This window comes from Mirounga leonina, unplaced genomic scaffold, assembly GCF_011800145.1.
Source record: "Mirounga leonina isolate KUSES-001 unplaced genomic scaffold, KU_Mleo_1.0 Mir_125, whole genome shotgun sequence".
Classification (NCBI taxonomy): Eukaryota; Metazoa; Chordata; class Mammalia; order Carnivora; family Phocidae; genus Mirounga; species Mirounga leonina.
The window spans coordinates 51,016,404-51,032,079 of NW_023270305.1; the positions used below are offsets into that span (position 1 = coordinate 51,016,404).

A 15,676-nucleotide genomic window follows, 5' to 3' on the forward strand; every position below is an offset into this window, starting at 1 on the left:
TCTAAATCTCGCTTTCTTTATTCATAAGAATAAGGTTATTAATATCTGACAGTGTTATTGTAATGAGTAAATGAGATAATGTGTATAAAGCATTCTACACAGTATCCAGTATACAGTAAATGCCCAATAAATCTTTTATGGTAATCTATTTTGGAGAATTATCTGTTTTATTGATATATCATTTTTATCATTTTATTATATTATATTATTTATATATTAAACAAAAACTAAACTTTTCTTATCGGCTGTGGGGTTATAACACGAAGTGCAAGGAAAAGAAAGGTCCATTAATATTCTATTCAGAGAACAGGCCTTTTCAATGTCAGAGCAATTTACCAACAGACTCAAACAAAGCCCAGATTTTAGTCCTTTGAAATTGTAATGGGGAAGCCCATTACACTTTTAAAATGTAGGGCAAAATATAACATTGTAACATGTTACTGCTACAGGAATAGAACTGTTTCTCCAGACAAGAGTCAATTTCATCATTTACCACTGAGGGGAGCTGTAACCTAGGAAAAGGTTTATATAGAATCCCAAGGTTATTTTTAAACTTTCTCACACCTCACAGTATTCATTTAATACATTCTGTTTATGCCTGCTATAAAAAGAGGCTTATATGCACCTTTCAGTGGGCTAGTTAGTTTATAATACCATTCTTCAGAAACTTGAAACTGGTATGTCTCTATCTTCATTGTGGAATAAGAACAACTTTCTAAAAAATATATAGTTTTTACCATCAACTACAACCCAAATTCAACTGGCTAACTCTTTAACACATCAGTTAACAAAGAGAATTCAGATGTATCATTGAGTCATGAGTATTAAAAACTGAAAGACCATCCACTGGGGAGAAGCTCTTACATGAGAATGAAAGCTAGCTTTTTAAGCTATAATCAGTTTTAAGAAGTCTAAGTTTGTTCATTTTTAAAACTTCAATGACTGCTCCAAGCATAATGTTCAAATCTATCCTAAGAAAGTCCAGAATTGTTAACATGTGTGAACATTTAATAGTTACACTGGTTTGCTATCCAGCCATCAGAACACCCCCTACCATGTTTGGACCTGGTCTTCCCAAGCTTCCCAGCTCCCGCGGGCTAAAAATGGCCCAGCTACTGCTAGAAAAAGTGTAGTATTCCTTCCATCACTGAGATATACAACAAAGTCACTGAGATATACAACAAAGTCAAGCGATACACTGACTCTGGAAGGAAGAATATGCTACAAGCAAAGCACGTTACAAATCTGTTATAAATATATTTTAGAACTTTAATGGTGATCATGATGATGACAATGGTAAAAGCTAATATTCACTGAACCTATTTAATCCACAAAACAACCCTATAAATTTGTGGCTAAGAAGTCAAGAAACTTACCATAATCACACAGTTTATAAGAGCAGAGCTAGGGCTTGAAATCAGGTCTGACTCTAGAACCCATATTCTTAATTCACTATATATTCATTGCCTATCTTCCCTAACCCCCATTTGAAAATATCTACTGAACACTTATTATATGCCTGTTAATCATTTGGGATTACACAATATTTAAATTATTTGAAGATGATTATTTAAGCTATTATTTATTTGAGATAGAGCAACAAAGAGCAAGTGCAAGCTGGGGAAGGAGCGGGGGGCGGGGGGGTAGAAGCAAGCTCCTGGCTGAGCAGAGAGCCTGATGCAGGACTCGATCCCAGCACCCTGGGATCATGACCTGAGCTGAAGGCAGACGCTTAACCATCTAAACCAACTAGGTGACCAAACTGAAGATGATTATTAAAGCGCCAGTCTAGAATCCCTCAACCCAAAGAGTTAAAGCATGTACTTTATTTTTAAAGATGTCAAAGGTCACCATGCTAGATGCTAAACAGATAAGACATAGTCTTTCCCTCGAGCCCTAAACCGAATACAAAGTATACACATAGTTTAGAAGTATTTTTATTTATATAGTTGTAACAAAAGTACTTCTTAAAAATAATTCTGCTATTGGCTATCATTTCATTTAAAAAATTCTAAAAGCTACAAATCACTATTTAACTTTCATAAGGTAACATTTCTCCTACCACCAAAATGCTAGTGTGCTTTAACAATGTATATAGCCAACAATGTGAAAGAAAGGTGATGAAATTTGCCATTAGCTTACATTTTCTATGACAAATGTCCACTCTTTATCTTCAAATTCCTCTGCATGAGGATCCTGTAAAAAAAAAAAAAAGCAAAATATAAAGCTGAAATACATTTCTTTAAACCAGTTAATCCAATCAAGAACATATAAACAGTCTTGCTTTTAGCTTTTACCAACTTTTTAAAAGGGAGAAGCAGAAGAGCCTACTCTTATGAAACTTCCACAATTTCCCTACATCTAAATCCTTATTTTATATTGAAGAAATTCTCTATTTTACTTATGTTGATGCATGTAATTATCTTCCATCATTGCATCAATGACAAGACAAAAAGAAACCTGATCAGAGAGACGGATAATTTAGTGAGTTAACTTAAGAAGCACTTTATTAAGATATAAAATGCTCATATAAAGCCCTCATGTTTTATACTTTTAAACTAGCAGTACCACTTGAGAAAATATTTTCTTCTGCAGAGGTTATATAAACATCTGGAATTTCAAAGCACTGCAAGGGACTCCATAGTCTACACAAAATGGCAAACTGGCAGGGCTGTTTCCCCCCCCCCCCCCCCCCCCGCCATTAACCCTGAAGATGCCTCAGAAACCTGAGATAAGGTAATGGATCCTTCAACCAAATGCAAATTAAAAAAACAGCACACTTTTGCAAGTATTTATTTTACAAATACATATTTGGTACCTATTATATAAGAAACTGGAGATGTGTTATGTGGACTCAAACATAGTTGTCCTTGCCTTTGAAGACAAACAACTAATCTAAATAAATATGATGAAAGAAATACATGGTTTCACCACAGATTAGAAAACAACACATCACTTACAGGAATGAATAGAAAAGCTTTATGAGAAAGCTTTTGGGCTAGATGGAATTATATAGGATTTCCACAGATATTTGAATAAGTAAAGGCAAAAGGCAACAGAGTATAAGACATAAAAAGAAAAGTCGCATCACATGTGCATTTACTTGTTCAAATTCAACTCCACGTAGTAGAGAAGGCAGAGGGATGGAGGTAGTAAAAAATAAGAGAATATTTAAATAAAGCAGGCTTTAGGGGTGCCTGGGTGGCTCAGTCGTTAAGCGTCTGCCTTCAGCTCAGGTCATGATCTCAGGGTCCTGGGATCGAGCCCCACATCGGGCTCCCTGCTCCGCAGGAGGCCTGCTTCTCCCTCTCCCACTCCCCCTGCTTGTGTTCCCTCTCTCGCTGTGTCTCTCTCTGTCAAATAAATAAATAAAACCTTTAAAAAAAATAAAAATAAAAAAATAAAGCAGGCTTTAGGCTCAGCATTCTACTCTAAGAATGAGCAAGTGCACACAGATGAAAAATGGGCTCTGCTATTCCTCTAGTGGGACTCTGGTCCCACATGCTTCTCATAGGGAAGCATCTTATTCATGATTGATTCTATTTTAGTATATTAATAATCTTTTGCTTCTACTGCCACAGTTGAGTTTTGGTCCTTATCATTCTGTGCCTAAGCTATTTCAAGATAAAAGTGACTATAACATTCTCTCAGTCTCTCTACCCTCCAATCAATCTTATACTATTCTCCCAAACCACAATTCTGACCATGTTAGTACCAACTCAGATTTCTTTACTCTTACAAGAATAATCTGAGTGGGACCAAGGGACACAACTGATAGGGCAAAGTCAGTCAAAAGATGTAAAAGAGCAATAGTAATAGTTTCAGGCCATTTTTAAATGGCAGAGCTACACAATTAACTATTTATATTATTGGCCAGACAAAAACATTTGTAATGAAAATTGCTTCTAGCTTGAATCAATTAAGTCTTCTCTGTATCCTACTTTCTACCCTGTAGAGTCTCCTTTCTCACCGCTGCAGTAAAGAGAAAAATTGAAAATGGCTTAAAGAACCATTTTTCTTTTCAAAACCCTAACAGGCTTTTTTTTTTTTTTTACTAGAAATAGCTATTTTCAATCTAATTCAAATTTCAAAAACAAGCATGCAGGCTAGAAAAATCAATTTCTGGCTAAGTCATAGGAAAATGAAACATACTACTAACTTTCCATAAAAGCATTTTGTCTTTGAGCACACCTCTGTGAATACTACACTTAGGACAAAAGGGCTTAGAGCAATCCTTTCTACTTGCAAATTTCAAGATTAAATGAATTGTAGAGACTTTAATATAAGTAAAAGAAAAAGGAAAACATGAAAAAGTTTTCCACTTGAATATTTTAAGTGCTATCAAAAACAAGATCCAAAAATTACACTGTAAGAATGAAAAGTTGTTTCACCTTTCTGCCTTTCTATTAGAATTCTGGGGAGTGGGTGAGTTGGGAAGATAAAAGCGGCCACTGAAAATATTTTTTTAAATATTTAAAATGATCACAAGTTTGCCTCAATAGCACAACTGAACAGAAATGTTTACTACAACAAACTGGGGGAAAAGGGGTATTTGGGTTTTTTTTCTACAGACTAATACCCGAAGTCATAAAAGTTCCATGATAAGGATATGTTCAACATTCCCATCAGTACTTGAAAACACTTATCTCTTAATCCTCCAAGTACTACATTTCAACAGCTACTTTCAACTAAGAATCACTCAGTGCATATCCTTTTCCCAAACACATGGCTGTCAACTATTTATCAGCTCTATCTAGCCCCTTACTCTCTTGTCATCATTTTTTTAATTTGTAAAACTATGTCCATTCATTTCATCTTTCCCAATGTAAACAGTAAACCAAATCAAAATACTCAAAGACTACTTAAAAGTCTTCCTCAACCATATCAGAGATCCTGCTGTTGTAATCTATATTCATAGTTTTTATTACAGAATAGGTTGTACAATGTAGAAGAAAGAAGAGGGCTAAATCACTGTGACTTAGCAAGAGACCTTCTTCCTTAGTCTCAGTTTCCTTATGGGTTGCTGTGAGAATTAAAGGTCTTGCTGTTCTCTACCACGCTTACTGTATCATTCCAGTAAGAGATATATGGATAAGGGGGGTTTAACTAACAGGCTTTTAGGATAGCGGACTGAAGGACTACAGGATGGCCCTGAACCTTCTGGAAAAAAAAAACGAAGAACAGCTACTGTCTCATCCCTTCTGTCCTGCAAAAGTAACTTCAGTACAACTGGAACACTTCAAGGAAGTGTTAAGCAAGGAAGAAATAAGCATTTGTTTTCTAATTTCACCACTTTCCAAAAGGCTAAAAATGAGACTTTTCCCCACCATTCTTTTGGACTAGGTAGGGGGTTAGTTAGGAAAGTAAAGATTCTAGTGCGTAATGAGGACTTGATGGGGACTACTTTATAATGTTTCAGAAAATATGGAAGACTTTCAAGAAAAAAGCATGTATGTATAACAGGCAGGTAGGTATACACACAGCTATGTTTTTGGATCTGCCCTTTGAATTTACAACCAGAATTTTGCTTTTAAGCCACAGTATTTGTAAGATATTAATATCAATTAAGATATTTATCAAATATCAATTTAGAACTTCTTACATTAACATCAATTAAATACTCAAATTCTAATCTTAAAGATTTATTTATCTATTTGAGAAAGAGTGGGGGAAGGGGCAAAGGGAGAGGGAGAGAATCGCAAGTGGACTCCCTGCTGAGCACAGAGCCTGATGCAGGACTTGATCCCACAACCATGAGATCATGACCTGAGCCAAAATCAAGAGCCGGCCATTTAACCAACTGAGCTACTCAGGCGCCCCTCAAATACTAATTTTAAAACATATATTGTAATTAGTCAAACAGGGCTAACAAAATGAGGCTCAGGACTAAGAACTCCACAAACCTCAGCTTTCCACAAAGAAGCACTTTAAAATTTCCTGGGGGTAGAATGTAGGAAGTAATGAAAGAAGTATTCTAACTGATCTCAATTGTAACAAGTTCAAAAGGGCTCCCAAATCATTCTGACTTCATAGACCATGAAATACCCTGATGCCCTTGCATTGTTATAAATTGTTATATCCATAAAATAAAATAATGCATATCAAGGAACCAGGCTGGACTCAAATATATAGAACAATGAATACTGAAATATTCTGTCATTGGAAGCATGACTATATAATAATAAGTTCTATGGACTTATAAAAATGGAGCTTACCTTAAAAAGTGTCACAGTGATTTCAATGTTTTCAGGAACAGGCCACACTACAACACCACGGTATGGATTTTTTATTCCAGGTTGCCAGCTATGAGCCTACCAGAATAGAAATAATGGCTTCAATATGAAGTACAGGAAATGCAAAGTTAATAATTTACAAAAATTTATCGACCCTATTAAACTATCCATCAGATCTGTAGTCTCCTTGAAACAAAAATGATTAGTCAAATAAGTCTTTTCAAGCATTAAACTTGGGCCTTGACAATTCTATCACATGACTGCTATAGATTACTATCTGTAACCAAAACTTTACCCTCTCCCTCCCCACCACCACATAAAAGAGTATGCAAAGATGAGGGAGGGGTCTCATATTTTTAAAAGCCACTATTTGTGATTGGATAAAAATTTTATTAGAAGAAATATTTTTAAAAATTATTTTGTGATCTAGGAACTTAAAGGCAAATTCATTCTTTAAAAGGAAAATCAAAGTGTATACTTTGCATTTAAGTTCATTTTCTATTAAACTGTCATGTTTATCTGGGGCAAGTAAAGAAGAAGGCAGCTTTGTTTTGTTTTGTTAAAGATTTTATTTATTTATCCATAAGAGGCAGAGGGAGAAGCAGGCTCCCCGCTGAGCAGGGAGCCCAATGCAGGACTCGATCCCAGGACTCTGGGATCATGACCTGAGCTGAAGGCAGACGCTTAACGACTGAGCCACCCAGGCGCCTGAAGGCAGTTTTTATAGAGTTAATATTTCTAGCACTTGCAATTTTCAAGATTCTTTTTTCTTGTAAATCTTGTTTATCGTGGTTCCCTATGGACCCCCCAAAGTTGGGGGTCACCACTATAGTTCTTTCTTAGTGGTGGCATTTCTAGCCAAAGCTTGATAAGAAAGTTAATTGAAGAAATAAAAAAAAATCAAAACTAAAAGAGAATAGATGCTTATTACATATTCAGGTGTAGATGCTCAGGCAGTTGGATGTATGTGCCTAGAGTAATAAATCTGGGAATCATTAGCACACAGGTAATACTTAAAGCTTAAGAATGGATGTGATCCCAAGGGAAAGAGTACAGCTAGAGAATATAAATGTTCAAGAAATGAACCTTGGGGCACAACATTAACAGGTCTAAGAAATGAGGAGGACTGAGCAAAAGGTTGGCACAGAAGGAAAACCAAAGGCATGTGGTATCCTGCAAATCTAGTGAAGAAAATGTTTCAAGGAGAAGGGAACAATCACCTGTGCCAAATCTTGATGGCAGGTTAGATACGACAAATGACCATTGGATTTAACAAAGCAGAAGCCATTACTGACTTCACAAAAGCTGTTTCAGTGGAATAATAGGAGCAAATACCTGGATTGGAATGGGTTCAAGAAAGAATAGGAAAAAAAGAAATTAAAGATATTGTACACTCAATTCCTCTGAGATGTTTTGCTGAAAGAGAAAGAGAAAAATAGTCTGGCGCTAGTGGTAAAATAGTGGCAGAGATAATTTTTTAATAAGAAAAAAATATTTTAATGCTGATGGGAAATATCCAGTTAAGGGGGAGAATTTAATGATGCAAAAGAGAAAGAATTACTAGAGTGATGTCCTTAATGATAGAAAAGGAGACAGACTGGCCTTTGCCAGAACCACAGACAATTCTTCCACGATAACAGGAAAGAAGTTATACGAGTGCAGATGTGTGCCAGGGAACAAATTTAACATGAGAAAACTAAAGCACAGACTGGCCCAAGATCTCACAGCAAGCAAGTCGCAGAAGCTGGATTTGAACCCATGAAATGGAACTGAGAAAGGATCAAGATCATGGAAATTTATGTCCATTCAAATCATATCATATCTTGTTACTTAAAATACCAGCATAAGATATAGGTTTAGCAGCATTCCCGCTACTCCAACCCATAAATTGTCAATAATTCTCCCTCTATTCTCTCTCCATTGCCCTCCAATCACAAAACTCAGGTAAGGAAAGGGCAATAGAGATTCACCACAACAGACTTAGCACACCATACCCAAAGGTAAAGAGCTTGAGTGCTGTTGATTAAAAAATATCTCCAGAGAGTCCTCTGTTCCTCTGCCTATTTATGGAAATATGCCTACTGACAATCCTAGAACAAAAACTCCACAAAGTAAACAATCTCCATTTTGAAAAGTAAATTTCTGCTTACTTTAGATAATCCTTAATCAAAACCCCTCTCTACATATTCTACATACTTAATATTAAAGATTTATGACAATTCTGTGTCATCTCATGTACTGTTATGGTAGATCAGGCTATTCCTCTGGTCTCTTCAAACTCACCATCATTATATTTTTATAGCCTCCCCATAGAATAAAAACATAAGAAGAGTATAATAACTGAACTTTCCTTATCAGCCACAGCAGAAAAGATAAAGTATTTGTAAAATTCTTTTTTTAAAAAAAGATTTATTTGGGGCACCTGGGTGGCTCAGTCAGTTAGCGTCTGCCTTCAGCTCGGGTCATGATCCTAGGGTCCTGGGATCGAGCCCCGCATCCGGCTCCCTGCTCAGCAGGGAGCCTGCTTCTCCCTCTCCCTCTGCCTGCCTCTCTGCCTACTTGTGCTCTCTATCTCTCTGTCAAATAAATGAATGAAATCTTAAAAAAAAAAAACCCTCATCTTTAAAAAAATAAAATTAAAATTAAAAAGTATTTATTTACTTGAGAAAGAAAGAGCATGAGCAAGTGGGGGAAGGGGCAGAGGGAGAGAATCTTCAAACTCCCCACTGAGCTCAGAACCCATCTTGGGGCTCGATCTCATGACCCATGAGATCATGACCTGAGCCAACCAACTCAGCCACCCAGGCACCCCCTTTTTGTAAAATTCTTAATGAAAAAATGACAATCAAAGAACTTTAGACTTCAAGATATCCTCAGAAGATCTAATCCAGATAAGGAAACTAAAGCAAAGAGTAAACCGCTTTCCTGAACCCATACTAGTAATCAGTAATAGAACCACCTCCATGATTTCCAAGTTCAGATTTCTTTACCTAACCAACAACATATGCAGCTCTATTCTCTGATTCACACAGTAGTCAAGAATATAGTTTTCTATCCCTAAGGTCTTGACATTTATTGGATGATACAGAGATGTAAAGCAGGGAATGCAGAGGCTACCTAACAACTGGGCAGAGTTAGTAGATGGTAATATCAGATCATTTCCTCAGGTACCCTAATGCTGGTCTTCTAAATGACCTCTTTCAGTCCTTAGTCACGGATCTCAGAAATTAGATTGTTCAACAAACAAAAATACAATCTGCTTAACAAACTAAAATCTTTTTTTTTTTTTAATTAAAAAAAGATGTAAGGGTGCGAGTTCCCAAGCTGCTAGCATGCTGTCATTTTCTTACCATTCTACCCAGCACCTCTCTCCCCAGCAAAAAACGTCCAACCAAGTTAGAGCTCTGGCTTTCTGTTATTCCTTTTAGAGACTGTACAACCTGGCTAAGTTAGGACACTGTAACAAAATCAATTAGTCCAGCTGAGTAGCTGGCACTACCAGTTGTATAATGTTAGCTAATTATTATATAGTAGGCAGAAAAAAGGACCAAGGGGCACCTGGGTAGCTCAGTCATTAAGCATCTGCCTTCGGCTCAGGTCATGATCCCAGGGTCCTGGGATCGAGCCCCACATCGGGCTCCCTGCTCAGTGGGAAGCCTGCTTCTCCCTCTCCAACTCCCCCTGCTTGTGTTCCCTCTTTTGCTGTGTCTCTCTCTGTCAAATAAATAAATAAAATCTTAAAAAAAAAAAAAAAGGACCAAGTAAATTCTACTAGAGAGGAAACCAGGAACGTATACAGTAGCAAACATGAAAAAAAAAAAGTATTCCTATTTTCAAAAAGCTTACTACAACTTTCACCTCAAACAGAATTCAAGAATCTGAAGCTAGAAAAAGAATGAAAGGCCCAATGGGTATTGGCCCATTGTTCACTATGTGAACACAAATTGGGTAAAAATACCCAATATGGGTAATAAACATCTAATTGTAAAAATCCATGGGGACATTAATTTAGGTTCTTAAGAACTTGATTAGAAAAAGCACATCATATTGGCAAACATTAGCACTACAAGAACCATGATCAGTTTTCACTGAGAGTAACAGAAAGGATTCTTCAGAAAATAATTGGGCACAGAAACACAAGTACAGCTATTCAGCTTCTTTGTATAGTTAGAGAGGCAGGTTATTTCTTCATTTGCCAGCTATCCTAGTACAGATAATGGTACAAAGGATTAGGCCACATTATCCAGTTCCCCTTATACAATTTTTCTCACTTTTTAATCATATGACAGATCATTTGACATGCCAAAGCAGACCTAGGAAAAAGGTAACATTTCTCAATTTAGGGTCCTAACCCTATAAAATGCCTTATTTTCTAATTATTTCATGTCATATCTTCCCTAAAAGACTTGTACCTTATATGGTACTAAATACAGAGTAAACATTCACTTATTATTTCTGATTCCTACAAAATAAAATATTTCACTAAAAATGTACAGTTGTCAGTTGTTAAATAATTTTCAACTTATAAAACTGCATATACCCGTATGTTTAAGGTGTCACATATAAAGTTACCTTAGACTTATTGCCATTAAGGCAAAGCTCTGCAACTGTACCTTCCCCTCCTGATATCACAGCACATTGTAAAAGGCTGGAGCACAACCATAGAGCAAGGAAGTAAAGGTGGTAATGCCATCAAAAAGCTTGTGAGGACTTTATTTTTTTATTTTTATTTTTTAAAGATTTTATTTATTTATTTGACAGAGAGAGACAGAGCAAGAGAGGGAACACAAGCAGGGGGTGCGGGAGAGGGAGAAACCAGCTTCCGCTGAGCAGGGAGCCCAATGCAGGGCTCGATCCCAGGACCCTGGGATCATGACCTGAGCTGAAGGCAGATGCTTAACGACTGAGCCACCCAGGCGCCCCGCTTGTGAGGACTTTAAAGCTCTGGTTTCCCTTTGAAATTCTCCCATCTGTGAGCTTAAATTTCTACTTGGAAAACCATATTTAAGGCAACATATTACTCTGCCATAATTTGGGGGGGGACTATCGTAATTGCCCTGCCTCCTACTGTCCTATATTTTATTGAAAAATAATTTATTTAAGCATATATAAAACAACTGCAGCCTGACAAAATCTTTATTATAAAGGCCATGACTTGAAGAGAAGAGGCAGGGAAGCTGCATATTGTGTTAATTATCCATGGTAATTATTTTCTCAATAAAAAATGAGTCAGCAATGAATTCTGATTATATATTTAGCTATAAAGATAGACATGTGCCCACAGAAAGTGAGCACTGAGAACTAAACTTTAAATAAGGTAGTATGCCGGGGCCCCTGGGTGGCTCAGTTGGTTAAATAAGGTAGTATGCCTTATTTATTCTCTAATCTGACATTTATCTGTGTCTCAGTTATAAGTTTCAATCTATCAATATAAAAAAAGAATCAGGAAAGAGAAATAATAAGCTATACGGATGACAAAAATCAAAACTGATCACTGTACAACTCAAACTCTTTCCAAAAACACAGTTAAAAGTAAATGGCCAATGGTTGCAGAGATCTTTTTTCCCCCGTCAGTGACTTCAATGGGACTCAGCAGCATATAATGTATATTTTAAAGGAAAACCATCAGAAAATAGAACTGACTTTCAGAAGAAAAAAGTTGTTCTAGTCTTTGGATTTAGTGTAACTGATAGCTAATTAAAAAAAAAAAAATAGCTGGGGACACAAGTTTTTTATTAAAGAATTCCAAAATGTCATGGATTTCACATTTCCTAAGATTAAAAAACCATTTATTTGCTTAACTTTTAGAATAATGTCATAATCATTTCTTTCATAATTTCTGGAACTGGATTTTTAAGTCCTCTTTTGGGTGTTCTGTACAATTTATAAAACAGCATTTCACATATGCTTGAACATGCTAAGCACTTGCTGTAAAGAGCTTAACACATGGTGGGTTCTCATTAATTTTTCAAAAGAAGTACATCTATAATGTTTTAAGAGAAGACACAATGATTCTGAAATACACAGAAGGGATCTGAAATATTAAGAGCATCGTAACTGGACAGTAATCCAAGAAATAATTCCTTCTAGAAAATACTGCATTCTGAGAAAAATCAACCTGCAGCCTCAAACATTTGGATTTCACCATCTAGATTCAATCAATATTTGATATAATATGAAAAATAATTTGGACCTAAAAGTTATCTGATTGACTTTCAAAAATGCAATTAAATAAAGGTGTATTTAACTTCAAATAGGGTTATGTATTCTGAATTGACCTATAATCTATTTCACTGTTTCATTTTTTTTTAGAAAATAATTAGTATCTGATTATTAAAAGGAGGTAATCACTTTTCATTTGATAGCTAAAAGCACATAGGGTCTAACATCCATAGTTATAGTCATATTCATCTATCATACTTAGTGGATGACCTTTTATTGTTCCTTTCCACAAAAGCCTAAGACCCATAGGCAAAAGTGACAAATATCCAGCAAAACGGAGAAAACCCTAAGTCCATTTTCAGAACTTTCTCATATCAATGTAAATGGATAAGAAAATATTACAGGTCTAAAATACAATGCCCCCAAACTATAAATGTATGCTTTGAAGATGATGTCATTCATAATATGATGCCCTGTACCTTTCCTATGTGGCTGCTGGAAATACATTTAAAAGTTAAAAATGTACCAACACTATTACCCAGCGAATTCCAGTCCTATGTATTTGCCCAAGAGAAATTAAAATATTTACCCCCTAAAATACTGTTTCAGTAGTATTTATACCAGAATTCACAGCAGTGAATATTCAGGATATTTACTAGAAATGAATCAAATCATCAACAGGGGCATAAATAATCAAACTGCAGTGCATTCACTCGATGGAATACTACTCACTAATAAAAAAAAAACTACCAATATTCACAACAGCATGAATAAATCTCAAAAACATGATGTTGAGCAAAAGAAATCACGTATAACACAGGACTACTGTATGATTCCATTTACATGAAATTCAAAAACAGGCAAAACTAGTCTATGGTGATAGAAAAATCAGAATAGCGGTTGCCTCTGAGAGTTGTCAATTAACTGGAAGAAGACACAAAGGAAAAAGTAATGAAAATATTCTATATCCTAATAGGAGTACTAATTACACAAGTATGTATTGATCAAAACTCATTACATTGTATAATTAAGATCTATATGTAATTTTAGCTGAATAAAAATAAAATTTGACAAGATGTCCCTGAAATATTAAAAATTCTGAAATTTAATTAAATTAAACTTAAAAGGAATAATTTTTTTCCTCACACAGGACTACTTATGGAAAAAGGAATATCCACTTAAACATGCTTACAGTTATTGTGTGCTTATAAAAATATATTCATAATTATCTAAAGAATAAATCTTTAAAATATCTGCAGAATTGTTATTGAACATTAAAAATTCTGTTCTATACTCCCCACAAAGCTCTAAGTGCAAAAAATTAAAACCTTTGAAAAATCCAACTCCTTTCCTCCTGCAGCCCAGCAATGGACTCAGATAACTCATCATTTTTCTTTTTTTTTTTTTAAGATTTTATTTATTTATTTGACAGAGACATAGAGAGCACAGGTAGGCAGAGCAGCAGACAGAGGAAGAGGGAGAAGCAGGCTCCCAGCTGAGCAGGGAGCCCAACGCAGGGCTCGACCCCAAGATCTTGGGATCATGACCTGAGCCGAAGGCAGACGCTTAACCGAATGAGCCACCCAGGCGCCCCACTCATCATTTCTTAAGTTTGCCTTAATTTCATCCTCTTGGAATCTGAATAAACAATCCCAGGTACAATTTTGTAAGTGTTACCTATTTAATCATTAATTCATGATTACCATTGTATAGAGAAGTTAAATTACACTGATGTTACTCAAGGCTACCACATCCAAGATCAAAACTCAGGTATCTGACTCCCATTTTCAGAACTGTAGTTACACGATCACAATGCCTGATCAATCATTTTAGTAGATTAGATAATTAGAAATAACCCAAAAATCAAGTAATATATTAAAATATTCTACACTGGGACCAGAAAAGCTTCATAATTTGACTAAAAGTTAAATGCAACATTTGGGTAAGAAATTTAGAAAAGAGACAAACCTTAGAAGACTTCCTTCGGCTTCTTCTTGTCCAAACTACCACCAGTTTATCTGGTTGCCTGTCAAGCAAGAAAAAGATAAAGCATAATTTAAGTAATCTTATATCAAATTAATAAAGCTTAGTTCTAGTGCCTTTAAAAGGACAAAAATGTCATCTACTTTAGATTACACAGAGCAGTTATTCTTACAATAAATCTCTATAAATTATTCAAATATAGTAATTTTTTATATTACTATTTACTATTACTAAATTAGATATTTGTATGATACAAACATGATCTAACTTAAATGACTAATATTTTATCCACATGTTTTTCTAAAAATCCTTTAGCAAGTTAATTCACTCGGACAAAGCAAGTAAAATAAAATACTTAGAATTGGTGACTATTTTAAAAAGAAAAGCACACATACATCTTCTCTAAAAATTAATGCTATACATCTAATACATTATCTACTTTAATTTGGAAAAAATAGCATAAAAGTGGCACTTCCAAAATAATTTAAATCTATGGGTTACATTACTTTTGCATCTCATATCTTATAAACAATGTTCGTGGTTTTCAAAATATTTTTATATTCAATCATCTCAACAATCTTCATAAAAACAATACAGTACTAAAAAAAATATGTAAGGTATATACTCTTATTTTATAAATTTAAAAAACTGGCAAAATAACTAATCAAAAGCTTTGGCAGAACCAAGCCTGAAATACAGGTCTTTTAACTCTCAGACCTCTCTTCTTTACCTTCTGCTAATATAAAGTAGAAAAACAAGAAAAAAAAAAAAAAACCTGTTTTCAGCTAATACAACTAAGTTCTCTTTAATGCTGAGGGAAAACATCAAGATTATGATTATCAGTTATTTTCCTTAAATTTTTATTTTTAAAAATCTTAGATAAAAGCTTTTTAACCAAGAAATGAATGATACACTCATCTCAGTGACCTTCACTACTTTCTATGTCTCACTTATTTTACCCAAAAATCCCTATCAACAGATGACCTGTCCTCTTATTTCATTTAATTAAATACACACACACACACACACATATACACACATACATAAAAGGCCACCAGCCATAAACTCCTTACCCAGTGATTCACCTATTAACCTGTCCAAAGAGTTGTCCAATGAAAAAGTACTGAGGAACTGACCCAGAACGTAGCACAGAAAAATAAAGTGATAAAAATATTTTAAAACAAGGGAAGAGACATAAAAGACAAACTGAGAAGTACATACACCTAACAGAAATGCTAGTTCAGAACAGTGGGAATGACAAAGAAATACTGAAGAGACAAGGCTAAGAATGCTCCAGA

The 15,676-nt window shown here is 35.1% G+C and overlaps 1 protein-coding gene across 5 annotated transcripts in view; it reads right to left on the reverse strand.

Annotated features, from left to right (window-relative positions):
- Positions 1–15,676, reverse strand: part of EHBP1 (EH domain binding protein 1) — a 436,421-nt gene that overhangs the window by 269,041 nt on the left and 151,704 nt on the right. For all 5 annotated transcript variants that reach the window (XM_035001458.1, XM_035001456.1, XM_035001454.1 and 2 more), the window contains 3 exons: positions 14,364–14,421; positions 6,216–6,311; positions 2,143–2,196 (listed from right to left, as the gene is read on the reverse strand). In XM_035001458.1, the coding sequence (XP_034857349.1) occupies positions 2,143–2,196; positions 6,216–6,311; positions 14,364–14,421 (208 nt within the window). The remainder of the gene's footprint in view (positions 1–2,142; positions 2,197–6,215; positions 6,312–14,363; positions 14,422–15,676) is intronic.